This window comes from Tetrao urogallus (assembly GCF_951394365.1).
Source record: "Tetrao urogallus genome assembly, chromosome: 7".
Taxonomy (NCBI): Eukaryota; Metazoa; Chordata; class Aves; order Galliformes; family Phasianidae; genus Tetrao; species Tetrao urogallus.
This window is the reverse complement of record NC_136820.1, coordinates 2,681,670-2,698,443: the sequence shown is the minus strand read 5'-3', so window position 1 is coordinate 2,698,443 and position 16,774 is coordinate 2,681,670. Positions and strand designations below refer to the sequence as shown.

The following is a 16,774-nucleotide window of genomic DNA, read 5'->3' as shown; positions in this document are numbered from 1 at the left end:
CATGCTATATACAGATCAACTATTTTACTTGAATTTCTGCTCCTCTCATGAAGAACAAAGAGACCCTTTGTCCTCTCTTTTCTGGTAGCTGTCTTCTTACTGAACTTGCTAATGAGTGAGAAATGTTTCGTATTCTGCCATCTTAAAGCCGAATAAGCTTTGCGGATCTTTATCAACAATAGTTCTTCAATAGGACCTAAACCAGTTCATATCATCTGGATGGGTAAATGATTTGAACTGATGGTTGCTTCTTCACTCCTTCATTTTTGATGATGTTTTCTGGAGGTGGTAAGTGTAACAGCAGAGTTCCTTCAGAGCCTCTTCTGAATCAATAAATCAATTTGCACTTGTCTTTGTCTTTGTCCAAGCAACTTTTTTTCCTGAAACTTTGTTCTTGTACTTGCAGTATTTTGTATTTGTTCTTCAACATGCAAGGCACATTCTTGTTGTCAACAGACTGAAAGTGTTCAGGAAGGCTTACCTTATTTATTGGATTGATTGAAAAAGGGACTGTTTTGGATTCCAACTTCTGCTTTATCTAGTTACAAGACAGCAAAGGAGGTTGTGACTTTGCATTGCTATTGGTGGCCTCCTTGTAGAACATCTCCATTCCCAAGGTACACACCAGTCTTTGTTTTCCTTTCTGATCAAACCCTTGGGAGATCAGTTCCCTTTCTTGTACGTTCTCACCTGTGGTGGTATAAAAGCAATAAAACCATAGCAAACAAAGGTCTCTGTCTGTAAAGCTGCTGTTGATAACCACTCTTACATAGGGGTTTATTGGTAGACCTGGTGTGGAAGATCAGGACACGAGTGAGGTGTACATGTGGAAGATGGTTATTATAGAGGTTAGCTAAAAATTCTCATTTATAACTGTTTCTCTATATCTTTGTTTCCCAGCACTAATTAATTTTGTTTCTGTTTGGCACGATGCATGAACCAAAATCATAACTATTTCTGAGTGGAGATTATAAAACTAAACAGTAACAAATGGGATGGATTTTTAAAACAAAGCAATCTGAAGTCTCATAGTTTGGTTGCTAATCTTTTTCAATTTTCATTTTCTCCTAGGAGAATTGGTAGCACTAAAGAAAGTACGATTGGATAATGAAAAGGAAGGGTTTCCAATTACAGCTATTCGGGAGATTAAAATTCTTCGACAGCTTAATCACCAAAGCATTATCAACATGAAGGAAATAGTGACAGATAAGGAAGATGCTTTGGATTTCAAGAAGGACAAAGGTATGTGTGTGAACACTAGGGTGGCTCTTTCTGGTCATGTTCTTAATACAGTAGCCTGCTTTCTCTGCAGCTGAAGTTTCATTTTTAAAAGTTTGAAACAGTGACACTTGGTACTTACTAACAGAAGTCCTTTACTTAGATCAGCTGTGCCTCTTGTTGATGGAAACATTTCTGTAAATATTTTGTGTGGCTTTTAAAAAAACAAACTTGATTTTAGTTTGGCTGGAACAATTTCGAAGAATAGGTGTTTAACTTGACACTCATGGATTGGGGAGGCCAGTAACGAGGGGAAGTTCTTACATACTGGATGGGTTGCATGGTTTTGCTGCTTTTTTTTTTTTTTTTTGCCTTTTACTTTTCTCATAGTGTTTTCTCATCTTTTGGAATGTTGCAGGCCAAACACTGAAGAGGTTACTATTATTCTTTCTACTGCGTGTCAGTCTTGTTTGAATTGTGTTTGATTATTTTCTTTTTATAGTTGGGTACGTGTGTGTGTTGAAGGCTAGAAGGATAAATGTTGCTTTTTGCCAAATGCAGGGCCTACAGACATCTACTGTTTTGGTTCCTTCAGTGTTAAATCTGGTTTGTCTGAGATGCTGCAGCCTCTTTTTCTTGGAGAATCAAGGAAACAAAAGGAAAAGCATGCAGTTTTGCTGTTTAGGACTTTTGGTACCAAATGCTTGTTTGAAAATGTAGTCATTTTGTCTTTGGAGGCCATGTCCTCTCAGCTACAAATCTTATAAACGTATCAGTTTGGAGTATTTTAGTGCCCTGTGGCACTGAAGGTAGGTAGATATATATGATCTGGTAGAGGAGGAAGTTTGAAGTCTGGAACCTGTACTTGTCTCCCTGTCCTCCTGAGTGTCTATACAGCATGTCTGGCACTAGTATGGAAAGGAAACAGTGAATGTCCTGCATAGCCAGCAGAACCAACATGTGATGTTGTGGTGACTCTGCAGATGAGTGTCAGAATTAGGCAGGAAAGAAGTTCTTTCTCTAGTTTCTTCAGAAAGTGTAGTACCTCAAGGGGTGTATATATGGACAACATTTATTTGTTGTTCAAAAGCAGGAAACGTGTAGCAAAGCAGTTCCTCTAGATACATGTATGCAGTTTCAGTGGTCAGCATCCTCTTTAAACTCTGATCTGCAACAGCCAGCTTAGGCTTTTCTTGTGAGTCTTGTACGAAGTTTTAATTAGGCCTAACCTTGGCTAATGAGACCACGTTGAGCCCTGAATAAGTTTATATTCATTGGTTAATTTTCTCCATTTCTACTTGGAGCCATGTGTAAGGTTGAATTGTAAATTTTTTGGTTTACTTCTCTATATTTTCAGAAGACTGCAAGGGAAGGACTTCTCTAGAGATACTAGAATAAAATAAATTTTTGAAATAGTCTCTTGGAAAGCATTAGCGTGATAATAAGTCTGCTATTATGGTTTGTTTCTGAAAGGATGGAATTTTATTTTTTCCAGGCTACTGCAATCTGCATCTAATGAGGAGATGGAGATTTGTAGCTGAGGAGTATTGGGCAAGTTGTAGTCTATGCACAGAGCAAAAGCAAATGGGAAGTTCAGTCTTTTCATGGTAAACCATGGCAAATATTGACGTGGTAGTGGCATACATTATCGAAGCAAAAATTACAGTTGAATCAAAGTGTTTGCCTTCTGATGAATGTGCTTATGCTTAATGTATGTTATGATTGTCTTAACTTCGGAATATAGCTGTTAAAAATCCCTTACTGCTGAAATCTCATTTGTGAAATTAGGGAATGAGAAAATTCCTGCCAACATACGTTCCTTTAGTTGTACGTGTAAAAGTAATTTTTGTCTGAGACTGCCTATTATCTCCTGACCTGTTACTCATCTACTCATTCACTTTCTGTTTGGTTTTTAATTGGGATTTCAGAAGTTTAAAATGCATCAAATGGAGAGTCCTGGCAATTCAATAAATGTTCGTCACGTTTTATTCAGTACTGACTTTAAGGATGTTTTTGAAGATAGTAACATTGGCCTGCAAACATCAGTGGCTTTACTTGTACCATGTTTTCCTGATGCTTTTGAACTGTTACGTGTTTTTAGTGGCCTAAGCTTACTGAATTAGGAGTAAAATGTTGTTGAGTATATTAAATGCATAGAGTGCAAGAAAAGTTTCTTACAGTGTTTTACCTCAGCCAGCTTGGGTTGTTATCTCAACAATAGCTTTTACAGAAGGGATTTGTTTTAATTCTGCCTAGACCAAACATTTGAAAAAGAAATGCAGTACATCGAGTAGCGAGTTGCAAATGTAAAGAGTATTTCCTTTGGTGGTGAAGCAGAAATTGTTTGTATGAATTGGGAACATGCACAGTTAAGTGAGTTATATGTGGATCTTCTATAACGAAGATCTGATTTTTTTTTTTTTTTTACCTTTGTAACATTGAGCATGTGTGAGATAAGTATAAGACAGATTTGATACAGTTGGAGAAAGGTGCATCTGATTACTAGCATAACATCTTGATTCTGATTATGAGTGCTGTTGGGTTTGCAGAGAAGGAGTATCTGTTCTGTGCATTTCTCTAGTAGCTCATCTGAATATAGGCTTTTTCTCTTCCTTCCTATCATTCAGAGCTTATACGTAAAGTTAGGAATGGGGCACCTGACTCAATTTGTGTGCTGTCTTCTGCATTTATCTGCATAACAGTTGATTTTAATAGGTAAAAAACAACTGAACGTACTGTTAAATCTTCCTTTGCTTCTCTGAAAACATAAAGCTTTATTTGGCTTGATCATAGTGGTGAGCTATAGATGCCACTCAGTATTTTCCTAAAATATCAGAGCTGTGGTTATTTTTGAAGATGTTTTCTCCCAGTGAGCTAGTGCAGGAATTGCAGGTGTCAGCTTTTTGTGTTACCAGAAGCATTTTGATACTGTTTGTGCTTGTGACCAAGTCTGCTGCTATCTGTGTTTTCCTTCACTCTTCCTTTTTTTTTTTTTTGTCTGAGAAAGTTTGTGGCTTTACCTATGCAGCTGTAATTGAAGGAAACGAGATGGGATTAAAACAAACCTAGAGTTATTTTTCAGATGTAGTAAAATCCATAGTTCTTTGCAAAATTAGTTGAGCCATTTTATCTAAGTTTGCAAGAAAAGTATTGGGAAGACCATCCTTCTTACTCTGGGCTTTTATCATCTCTGGTTTGTTCTCTTTCTTGGGACTCTCCCTTGTGCACCCGAGATGGTCCTCTAGTTCTCCATCACCTATTTATTAACTGTGAGCTGTTTGTAAATGATCAACAATCTAATTATGGAACTGCCATGATTGCTTTTTGCTAAACACTCTTAAGTGCCTGGTTTACCTTTTGTTGCACTGAATGTAAAGCTGCATGAGTATGGACTGGCTCCTCTTCCTTTCAACTGGAACAGTCAATTGATATCCCAAGAGGTATCTCAAGGGATAATGTGGATGTTTGCTTGGGAGACTCTAATAAAAAAGAGGTATAATTAAAACAGGAACTTTTTTGGTCTTGGTGTGTGTGAATTTCTTGTTTAGGTTTGTATGCTTGTTTCTGTAACTCATTCTAAAATCTAAGGTTACTTTAGGAAGGTTCAATTTTGAATTCAATTGCTGTACAAGAATTAATGGACTTTTTTATGCAGGAAGCCAGTATCTACCACAGTACTGTAATATACTTGTGAAGAGGACTCTGAGTCTGTGGAATGTTGTTGTATAACTTAGCTAGCTATTTTCCTGTATCCATCATGGAGTACTTTGTCTGAAAGCTTGTTTTTTGGAAGGAGTCCTTACCAGCAATCATGCAGTCATCAGAGAGTACTTCACTACAGGATTCTGTTCCTATGGTAGGTAGTTTTATCTGGATTTCCCAGACAGAAATGGAAAATTCAGTAAATACGTGCTACTTTGAGCCATTCAGAAAAAAAAAAAAAAAAAGCATTAGCATTTTGATTTTGTTTTGACCTTACAGTTGGAATAAATTACTGAAGGGGTGCTGCCTAAATATGCATCTAAGCAGATAATCAAGTATTTTCCTTTTATTTTCTTGCTGGTAAGTGACATTAGGTGAATGCTGGCCCAGCCATGGGGATCTCTCTTTTAGAAATATAAGGAGAGATGTCTCTAGAAGAAGGAATGTTTCTTCCTGTAGCCCTTTGATCAGGATGTCTCTTCTTCATTGACTAATGAGTCATGCTCAGCTTGCAAGCATCTATGATAGAATCAGGAGTTCACATCTTCTCTGTCAAGTTTAAGGATTTGTCACTGTATTCATGCATGTTTGCAGGTATAAAAGGGTCTTTAGACATTATGCTAGTTCCTCTATTTCCATGTTGTTTTCCTCTCCTGCTTAAGCAACCTCAACTTCCAGTTATCCCTCCTGCCTCCTCTCTGATCCTCTTGCTGCAAAGCAGCTTGTTAGAGCTTAGGCTGTTAAATTCAATGCTTACAAAACAAAAGTCTCTGAATTTCCAAAGCCTCCAGATTGTCTTGTTGCTCCTGAAGTAGCTGATAGAAACTTGTTACCCAAACAGGCTGCCCAGAGAGGTTGTGGAGTCTCCTTTGGTGATATTCAGGACCCACTAGGTCACTTGCACTTTTCTGTGCAACCATCTGTAGAGAACCTGCTTTAGCAGGGCCTTGGACTTGATGATCACCAGAGGTCTCTTCAAGCACAGACCCCGTGATTCTGTATAACAGTCTTTATGCTACAGCTAAGTTATCAGGATTAGTGAATGCCTGTGAGTGGTTCTTTGCATTTCTGCACGTGTTACTGAAGGCTGATTTGGAACCAGTATAGGAAAGTTATGGTTCTATTAGGCTAAGTTTGTCTTAAGCAGAAAAAATTGTTCTGTCTTGTGATACCTGAGTGGAAAGACAAGTATGGCAGTGATGCCTTATTTAGTCTTAAGATGATTAATTCATAGGCTATGTCTTTGGTGTTTCTCAAATTAGAAAATAGGTTTGTGTGACTTAAGTAGAAAGAAAAGATGAGCGTCTGTCTTCTTAGAAGCACTGTAACTTCAAGGAATTGGAAAATGTCATCTTAAATTTTGAAGCTCTGCTTGACAAGATTGTGTTTAGAACTGTCTTGGAATCTGGTATATCATGAGTCCTGGAGGAGAAATGTTAAGGAAATGGAAGATTAAGTATAATCCAATTATCTCTAATCAATCAAGCAAAAATATTATCTATATATAACATAGAAGGAGCTGAGGGAGGTTTATTAGTGAAATGAGAGTGTGTGTTCAGCAGCTCAGCCCTCTGTATGCCATTCATAGAATGAGACAGGGTTCCTTTTTTAGAGCATTTTTATTTATAGGATACTGTTGTAATGCATATATATACAAGGATTGAATTAAATTTTTTACATAATATGGCATCCCTAGATCTTCAGTGGCCAGATTGTCTGAACTGTAGCAATCAGATAATTTTAGGAACCCCAAAAACTTTTCTCATGAAACCACATTTGGAAAAATTGTCTTAAAAGCTGCCATTAGGTTAGGTTTTTGGATTATTTCCCTTCCCCCTCTGCCCAAAGCACTTGTATCTTAGTTTAGGAACAAAGGCATAACTTTATGTCCTGCCATACTGAGTCTGTGCTGATGACAGTCCAAAAACCAGACTGCTCATGTCACACAAATTGTTTTGTCACCTGAAAATCATGTATTGTAGAGTTAGTAATTCTATCTACATAGCACAGTCACGTTATAGTCAAGCTTATTTAGTGTTTTCATTGAGGAAACTTGAATGCTGTTAGAGCTGCACGAAATGCATGTAGAGGAGATGTGTTAATCCTTCAGTTATTCTAAACCAGTACCTTACTTTCTGACCCTTATCAATCTTCACTGACATAATGATTTAACAGATGAGTTTTCCTAAGTACAGAGCAAAGAAGTAAGGCTAGAACTGCTTCCCCACAAGTCTACTTTGTTTATCATGTACCTCCCTAACAGATTCAGCTGCTGTTATCCCATATTCAGAACTAGGCTACCTTTCAGCTGTTCCCACTGTTGTTCTGCATGTGTGCACTGACAATAAGGAATCTTACAGTCTCAGAAGGTGAAGAAATGAGGGATCAGCTGCATGCATTAGCAGTGAAAAACAGGAGAAAATGCAACCCCCATCAGTGGCTGCTTCTGATCTTAACTTCTTTAATAATTTCTTGTGTGTTGGTGAGCATCAGGTCCAATAGTGCTTCACATTTGGTGTGTCTGTCTAATGCCTGAACTAGAGAATTGTTGTTCGTGGTCTCCAGAGGTCTCTTGGACTGCTTGCAGTTCATGGTGTTGTTTTCCTGGCAGATATCCAAGTTGTTGAAATCCTCCACCAGTATGGAAGCCTGCCTCTTGCAGGTAAAACAAGAAGGTCTCATCAACAGGTTTCCCTTGAGGTGATCTGCAGTAGACCTTAACCACTAGATGCTCTTTATTGGGTCAGTCCCTAATTTTAGCCCACAGGCTATGAGCCTGATCATGACTGTTTCTCAAGGGCAGCTCTTTGCAGTTCATCCTCTTCTTAACACAGAGGACAACTCCCTCATCTCTCCTACCTTGCCTATCCCTTCTAAAAAGCTTGTACCTCAGTAATGGTATTCCAGTCCAGAATCATCGCACCATGTTTCTGTGATAGCAGTAAAGTTGTAGTTTTCCAGTTCATCCTACTTTTTTCCCCATACTGCTGTATTGCTACAGAGGTACTTTGGCCAGGCTTTCAGCTGCATTATTTTCCTAGAGGATTCCTCCCAAAAACCTCTGGAAAAAATCTGAGGTTTTCCCCTGCTGCTCCCTAAAGCAACAGCATTCCCTGACTCTTGTGTGTTTCTCAGCAGTACATTCCTTTGACCCATCAAATCTTGTTTAAAACCCTGGTGATGAGCTTCACCAGCTTGCTGCCTAGTATATTCCCCATAAGATGCAATAGGTTAGGGGCATCTTACTAGCACCTTGTCCCTTGAACTTAGTTATTCTATCCCACACCTTGCCATGGGTAGGCTTGCTATCACACCTTTCCCCCTTCAAACCAAGTTTAACAACCTTCATTGAATCCAGCCTGAATTCTTTCCCCAGTGACTTAGGTGGTTAACGCCATCAGCAGCCATCAGGCCAGGTGCCAAGGAAACTGCCCCATGGTTAAAATAATAATAATAATGATAATAATAAATTCCTGCACCAGCCTCTTAGCCATGTATTTTTTTTCAGATGGATTTTCCTGCTCCTCTCAGTATCCCTGCCACTGAAGGGATAGAGGAAAACACCACAATGTACTCCTGCTCCATCCACCAACTGTCACAGTCCACTGAAGTCCCTTTTGATGATAGCCCTCAGGCTTTTCTCAGTGACTTCACTTACTGTCAGTAAGGGAGAACAATCAGAAGGGTGAACTGGACTAAGGTGCCTCCTAGTAATGTCTCTGACCTGGGCCTTAGGGAGGCAGCACACTGCAGGTAGGAATACAAATGGGATACCCTACCATATGGTAGGTATATGGAATACAGCAAGTCAGGTCTGGCTGATGTATGTATGGAGACCTCAGAAGGGAATTGTACTTACTTCTTTCTCGGTTGAGGCAGTCTTGAGGCGTGGAGTTGACCTCCTTGCCCTAGGCAACCTCTTGGGTGAACTTTCCACCACATTCTCACTTACCTGTCCCTTGAGTTCCAGAACCTCAAACCTATTGCATAAGGGCATCTGAGAAGGTGAGGGAGAGTGTTTTCCTGTAATGCCAAGCAGGGACCTGCTTCCATTCCTCCCCATCTCTTAGGTCCTTTGCCTTGATGGTGACAGGGCAGGGGTTCTGCCACTTTTTGGGGTGTATCACCACAGTGCCTTTCTTGTAGATATGGCAGGGAGTTGCTCTATCAGTCTTGTCTCCTGTGAGCATTCCCTGATGTCCTTAATCTCTCTACCTCGTCCTTGAGCTCTGCCACCAGGCTGAGCAGATCTTCCACCTTCACACACCTCATGCAGGTGGTGTCTCTACCATCCTGCAGGGGCAGCAACAGGCTCAGGCACTCCCTGCAGCCAGAGACCTGAACCTTGGTGTTTCTGAGCAGGGACTCGGTCTGGGTAGGCTGTTGGTATTCAGTTTTGTTGAGCTGACATCTTCTGAAGGAGACATGTAGATTATTCTGGCACTGCTGCATTAGTATCACATGTCAGCCTAGCAGAACTAACACCAGTTGCTAGCTGTCCAGTTTTCGAAGGCCAAGATTAGGAGCCTCTGTGCTTTGCTGTGTAGAACTGGTGAGCTGCACTGGTGAATGGTTTAGGTAGATACTAACTCAACAGGCTTCTGTTGTATGGCTCTCAATGCTTTTTTTTCCTTCGTTTTATTGAAGTGGTGGGACTGCGTTGCATTTGAGTGATTTATCTTCCGCTCCACCTCCTCTGTGCACCCAGATGGGTATTTTATGAATGGTATCTTTTTCCTCCATCCTACTGTAGGATGCAGCAGGACAAAAAGAGATGGATTAAAAGCCATGAACCTCAGTCTCTTGGGCAGTGGCCCATAGTTTAGCTGCTTTTCACTGATCTTTGTCTCAAGTTTTGCACTTAATGTGTAATTTTTACCTGTTTGTTTAAATACTAAATACTAGACACAATTTAAACGTGATAGCACTTTTCCCTGTCATTTTCAGCCACTGTGCGAGAAAGCACATCAGTTTGCCAAAATCTGGCTGTGAATGTATATATTAGCAAGCTGAATTCCCCTTGCTGCTACAGGACTTAACTAGCTTCTGAATTGGAACTTCTCATTTGGAAGCTAGAACCGTAGTGAGTTCTTGTTGGGCAGAAGTTTCTTCCACTGTAAAGTGGTAGCTTTGAAATCTCTTGGGGAGATATTTGATAGTGGAAGATAGACAGATCCCACTAATGTAGGTTCTGCATTGCACCCAGTGCTCTGCAGGGTCTGCATTGTCTCTGCCCTAGAGTTAAAAATAGGAAAAAATCAGTGCTAAACATAACGTTGTGCTGGAGGTTGTCTGTTGTTGCATCAGGTGTATGTAACATTTCCTTTTTAGGAATGCTTGTGTTTATCAAAGACCTGTGGCTTTAATGGGTTTATCTGTGGAATAAGATGAGCTAAGGTGATGTATGGCCAGGTACTGAGAGAGTGGTGAGGTGCTGGAACAGGTCGCCCGGAGAGGATGCTCCAAGGTGTTTAAGGCCAGGTCGGATAGGGCCCTGGGCAGTCTGATCTGGCACTTGATTTGGTGGCTGGCATCTCTGCCTTGTGGCATGTTATTGATGAGGAGCCATAGGAAGAACTTGTGTTTATGTAAGATAAAGCACTGCATTGTAGAATTATTTGTTTTCGCAAGCGTTTAATGACTGGAATAATTATTTGCATGGAAAAGCAATATTATGAAAACACTTCATTACATTATTTTATTGCCGTTATAGGAAATGAGCTGCAACTATAAACGTTGAAAAAACACGTAAATAGTTGTGTGGAAAACAATTCCCACTTTCAAAAGTAGGGAGCAACAGTGTTTTTGGACTGCTGATAAATCAGTCTCTCTTCTGTTTCCTGTTTCTCCTTTCTAGGTGCATTCTATCTGGTATTTGAATATATGGACCATGATTTGATGGGACTGCTGGAATCTGGTTTGGTTCATTTTAATGAAAATCATATAAAATCATTTATGAGACAGCTGATGGAGGGTTTGGCCTACTGCCACAAGAAGAACTTTTTGCACAGAGATATAAAATGTTCAAATATTCTACTAAATAACAGGTATGAATAACACTTCTAGTATGTAAATGTTGTACGTTGGGATCATATTTAAATCTTTTTTATAATCTTTACAGTTCGCCTGCTTTAATCCATGAGCCAAAGTTTTTTTTTATAGATTGCCTAGCTGATTTAGAAATTAACTGTAAAATAATAATCTGATAATATTTCTGCTTGATACTGGATCTGGCAGTTTTCTTTTAAACTTGCATGTTAAAATAGCAAGGTTAAAACTTGTGTCTATTAAGTGAGAGGATGGGGAAAAGTTACCTGAGTTCAATTAAAACAGAGATTTTAGGAAATCTGTTTGTGTATTCTTTTTATCATCATTTCAAAATGAAGTGTGGATAGGCTGCTTCTTTGTGCCAGAATTCAGAAGCCTTCACTCTTATTAATCAGGATAATGCTTTACAACAATATTTGATTAGGTATTTTCAATCATATTTTGGCTTGCAATTACATCCACGATCAAAGGGAGAGAAGAATTTATAATCACAAGTGGTTTAAAAAAAAACATTTGTAAACATGCTGTTGTTGAATGTGCAGCAGCAAAAATTAAGGTCACAACTGCAATTCACTGTTAGGAAGGATACTGAGAGTAAGACAGTGCTTTCTTACTGTGCAGAACTTCTGTCTCTGTCTTGAATTCTTATACCTGTATCTGAAAGGAGACAAAATAGAATTGCAGTGTACACAGAGGACAGCTAAAGCTGGTTAAAGAGTAGGAGGAGGAATATTCAAGAAACTGTTTTGAAGCAGGTGTATGATTGTGGTGTGAAAAATGATGAAGCTAGCAGATATCTTTAATACAGAACTCCAGTTCACTACATCCAGTTGTACTGGAACTAGGGAGCAACAGTAAAAACTAGTAAGGTACAGATTTGACAGATATTCTTACCGGTACAGAGCAGGTTGTCAGCTTCTGGGATGTGCTGACTCAGGAAGCTTTCAGGGTAGTATCATAAGATTCAGAAAAGGACAAGACAAGTTCATGGACGTCATTAAAATCTGCTAAAAGCATTAGACAGGGATCCCTAATTCAGTGATCCTGGGTGCTGGTTGTGTAGAAGGAAGGTGAGCCTCAAAGCTGGGAAGTCTCACACATTCACCTTAAAAATCTGCTTACGCCATTGTTGGAGATAAAATACGGGGCAAAAAAGATCAAACATCTTATTTAGGAGGGCCCTGGTTTTGTCCCAGGTTTGCCCAAATTGAATTTCCCTTTTTTGTCCTTTTTTTTTTTTTTTTTTTAAATTAATATTAGACTGTTTTCAGCTCTGGATGCCACCAACCTTGCAAGATTCTGATGCAGACTCTCAAACAGATGTGCACATGCCTCCACATAGCTCACCTTGCCCATTCACCTCATCTTTCTTGTCTGTTAGTCCAGTGCTGATGCTGTCACTGTGCACGTCTGGGAGCTCAGAAGCTGAGATATGACTTGACATGTTACAGTAGAGGCAGTGCTTTCTGCTGTACCATGCTCCCTTGATTCTAGGATAAACAGTATTTTCCCCTAGGATGTTTTGTGAGTATCTTAGAGATTTTCACTTGAAGAAGAAAAACATAGTTGATTCGAATAATTTTAAGCCAGTGCTTCTAAAGTCCCATTGCCATTACAGCCTGAAAGTGAAAGACATGGATTTTATGTATTTTAGCTATGCAAGTTAAACATCTGTACTCAAAAATTGTTTGATATTCTACAAATTCAGGATCTGAAGAATAAAAGTACATTTTATTTGCTTTTGGAGCATCACCATGAAGTGTTACAGTAATTTCAGGCATATGGATGAGGGGGAAAAAAGAAATACAAACTGTAATCTGTATATTTTGTTATCACAAAATTGTCATTCTCTCACATATCTGCAAGTCTTGCTATAGTTTGAAATAGACAAAACTGTCATTTATTTTAAAGTCGCTCATAATTACAGGGAAATCAAATCAAAACAAAGAATCCATGTAACATTGCCAATCCATGCACATTGCTTTATGTTTAAATCATCCCAGCTTTGTGGATGTAGGGGTTTCTCATTGAGTAGTGAAAGTGTTTGTGGTAAAAGCAAATGAAGAAAGCCAGGCAAAGCTCTGCATCACCCACATTTCTTCTCGTGTATGGGAAAACTCAAGGGCTTAGGGCTTGTATCATTCAGCAAATTGGCTGCTGGCAAAAATAGAAGCCCTTATCTGGTTGGTTATCCTGTTTTGAAGGCCATATTTAAGCTTCAGAAGAACAAAAGAGTGCTTAGACTTGCTAGAAGGAAGTAGGGTTTCTGCTAGGTTTTTGTTGTTGTTTTAGCTGTACAAATCCTTATGCTAGCAGTACTTCAACTATCAAAGCATCAAAAAATAAAGAAGTTTCCTCCATCAGTTTTTTTTCCTGCAGAGTTGTTGGTTTGAATGTTTTAACAGTGTACACCCTAAATCTTGAGTGGCATTCACTGGTGTAAATTCCGCTTCGTCACTGTATGTAATTTTGCTTGCTTTTCTTTGGCAGTGAGTAGGTTAGTGTACTTATTAATTGAAGAGAGACGTGATTTGTAAGGCGTTTCCTGAAGCTCAGTTGCAGCTGTCTGAAAACCTGAAACTTGAGCTAGTTTTAGCAGGGTTAACTCCTAAATAATTCTTTCCTTTTCCCACCAGAGGGCAGATAAAGCTTGCAGATTTTGGGCTTGCTCGGCTGTACAACTCGGAAGAAAGGTAAGATATGATTGTACTGTGAAAAACCATTGACAGGTATGTCTTCTTTCATAACTCTTGAGTATTGTGAGGGCTGGAAAAAAAACTATTTATTTGTCTGGAGATGTTATTGTACTGTAACATAAGTAGCGTTGCTTAGGAAATTGCAAGAGGTGCGTGTTATCTCACACAGCATACAAACACAAAGCTGCCTTTGTACAAGTGATTGCCCTTATGACTATTGAGGGTAAATAACTGTAGAGAGGAGCTGTATATTGTTTGGAAATTAAGAGTTGCAGTTTTAAATAGGTTACATCCTGCAGACATTTACTAAATGTTAGTTTATGGTCTTGTAAACTTATGTTCTTTCTGTTGATGTACCTAGGAGAGGTTTATTTAGGAACAGTGACATTTATTCTGACATAAATCCAATCCATTTACTGTCTTTTTTTTTTTTTTTTTAAGCATTACTTTTGTGTAAGATTTAATCTTAAATTTGAAGAGGTTTATTGTATTCTTTAGGCAGTCAGTCCTGTTACATCTGTTGGAAACAGAGATACAAGTTTAAATAAAAGCTCTTCTGAAACCTCTTGTGACTTGTGCTTCTGTTGTTGATGGCTCTGTTACAATTGTACTCCAGGAAACAGGTGCACAGCCTTTATGATTAAGAATTTTAATATATATGTTGTGGTGTTATGTATTTGTTACTTGGACTGAGATTTTCAAAGTCAAGGTTGAATGTTAATTACATCGATATGTACGACGGATGGCTGGATATTGAGAACGTTAGGTACTTAACCTTACTTTGAGTTCTGCGTGCCCAACTTGGGAAACTGTGTCTGCATAATCAGTTTTATGAGTTTATTTTCTCACAGACCTCTGACGTTCTTCAGTGCAACAGTGTTATTTTCACTGTCTCCTGAGCTGTTATTTCAGGAAGGTATGCTCAAGTAACAATTAGGGAAACTGTTTGGAGTACAGTATTGGGGTAAGATCATTTATAGCAGCTGGTAGGCAGTTAGCAGTAGAACTGGAGGGAATGGTCTCAAGTTATGCCAAGGGAAGTTCAGGTTGGATGTTAGGAAATTTTTTTTCTCTGGAAGAGTGATCAGAAGCTGGCATGGACTGCCAAGGGAGGTGGTTGACTTTCCATTCCTAGAGGTGTTCAAGAAGCGTTTAGATGTTGTCCCAAGGGACACGGTGTGGTGGGAATTATTGGTGGTTGGTGGACAGCTGGACTGGATGATCTCGGAGGTCTTTTGCAATCTTGTTGATTCTGTGGTTCTAATTCACTTTCATTTTGGATGTACTTATAACTGAAGACATTATGCCATCCTACCTAGCTACTTTAATCTTCCTCAGACTGACTTTTTGTTGGTTTACAGTCATTATCTTTAATATCTTTTTAAATTTAGATGTTGGTTATAGAACTAAATGTTAAGAATTGAAAGAGTGGAAGTTCAACATCCTTATAATGCAAATAAGGTTTTACTGAATGTGAAAACAACATTACCTCATTATAGATAAATTAAACAAGACTAAAATGTACTTACTGTAGCTAATAAAATGGCTAATTGAGCTTGGGAAGATTATTAGAATCTCATGAGTATATTTTTTGCAATTCTTTTGGCATTCATTTTCCTTCTGAATAGCTTCTGACCTGCAGTAACATCAGTACTTGGTGTACACCAACAAACATATAAGTGATGATTAGGTTTGTGTATTTTACTCTTGTTTTACTGTTGTTGGAATGACTTGCTTTTCAAAAGGTTACAGAGTTTAGTAGGAGCATGATGGAGAGGAAATAAAATTGTAACGGAATTCCTATCAGTTATCCTAGTTTCTTCTTTAAGTGTTATTTTGGAGGCTTTAATATGTTTAGAGTAGAGCTATGACAGATTGTGTGAGAAAACAGCTGTTCAAACAAGAATGACAGTATACCAATATATATATGTGAGTGGCTTATCTGTAGAGGAAGTCCATACCATGTAAACATTTTGAACATGGATGTTTGCTTCAGAGATAAATATATGGTAGAGCTACTTCCAAAAAAAACCACGCTGTGTTAATTTTAATAAACCAAAAATAGGGGACTTTATGAAAAAAGCTGGGACAGTTTTGCAGAAATGATACCTGTAGTGCTAAGCACGTTGTAAGAGCTTGTGAAAACACTGCGCTTAATGCTGCTCTGCTTTTTCTTAGGAGTTACTTAGTATTGGTAAACTTGTGATCTTAAAACTAGATGGATGTTTTTTATCACTTTTAAGAACCATCCTACTGTTGTCCCGGCCCATCCCCCCTCTTTAAAAACAAAGCAAAAACTAAGTGGAAAACAGCCCATCCCTACCATCTGCTATGACTCCTGTTCTGAACTGTTGATGCTCTGTGTTGGCCAGTGCACAGAAAATGCATGTCTGAGGTAGTGGAATCCTTGTGTTAGTGTGAGGATGGAAAGGATTATTCACGATGACCAGAACTTCTGGTTAGAACTGTAGAGAATTAAAAATGTTGAAATAAAGGAATATATTAGAAATGGTCCAGACTTAGAATTCAAAGTTGTCGAAGGACATAGTTTGAGAGAAAGGCTTTGTTTCTTTCCAGAGAGAGAGTGACTGTTTTTCCCCTTTTTAAAATGTTTGTAGAAATCCTGTCTTCAGTATTCTGATAATTAACAGTTAACGAGTAATCACTTTTTTATCAAAGCAGATCTTTTTCCTGAAATGGCTAGCACTGTGATAAGTGAACTGTTTAATTATCTGAAATACAGGATGCACATAGCATCAAGATGGCTTGCTGATTACTTGTGTATCTCTGAGGTCTCGTTTCAGACTGTTCTTCGATAGCCTTGGTCAGATGGATGTGTTGCTTTTTTGCAGTAGTAACTTTGTAGAACTGAAAAGAAGGAAGGCAACGCTGTCCTTAAATAACACCGTAGAATTATACCCCTCAAAATATCACTTTTTTCAGAAATGAGATTGTAGCAAAATGATAGTCCTCTTTTTTTTTGCTCCCTCCAACAGCCGACCATATACCAACAAAGTTATTACATTATGGTATCGGCCTCCTGAACTTCTGCTTGGAGAAGAAAGATACACGCCAGCTATCGATGTCTGGAGCTGTGGGTAAGAGTTTGG

General features: G+C 38.7%; 1 protein-coding gene across 1 annotated transcript in view; it reads left to right on the top strand.

The window, feature by feature from the left end:
- CDK13 (cyclin dependent kinase 13) overlaps positions 1-16,774 on the top strand; it is a gene marked incomplete at both ends in the record, with an annotated part of 50,968 nt that overhangs the window by 22,675 nt on the left and 11,519 nt on the right. Inside the window, 4 exons of the mRNA XM_079538032.1 lie at positions 1,072-1,242; positions 10,778-10,967; positions 13,605-13,661; positions 16,661-16,762. Of these exons, the coding sequence (XP_079394158.1) occupies positions 1,072-1,242; positions 10,778-10,967; positions 13,605-13,661; positions 16,661-16,762 (520 nt within the window). The remainder of the gene's footprint in view (positions 1-1,071; positions 1,243-10,777; positions 10,968-13,604; positions 13,662-16,660; positions 16,763-16,774) is intronic.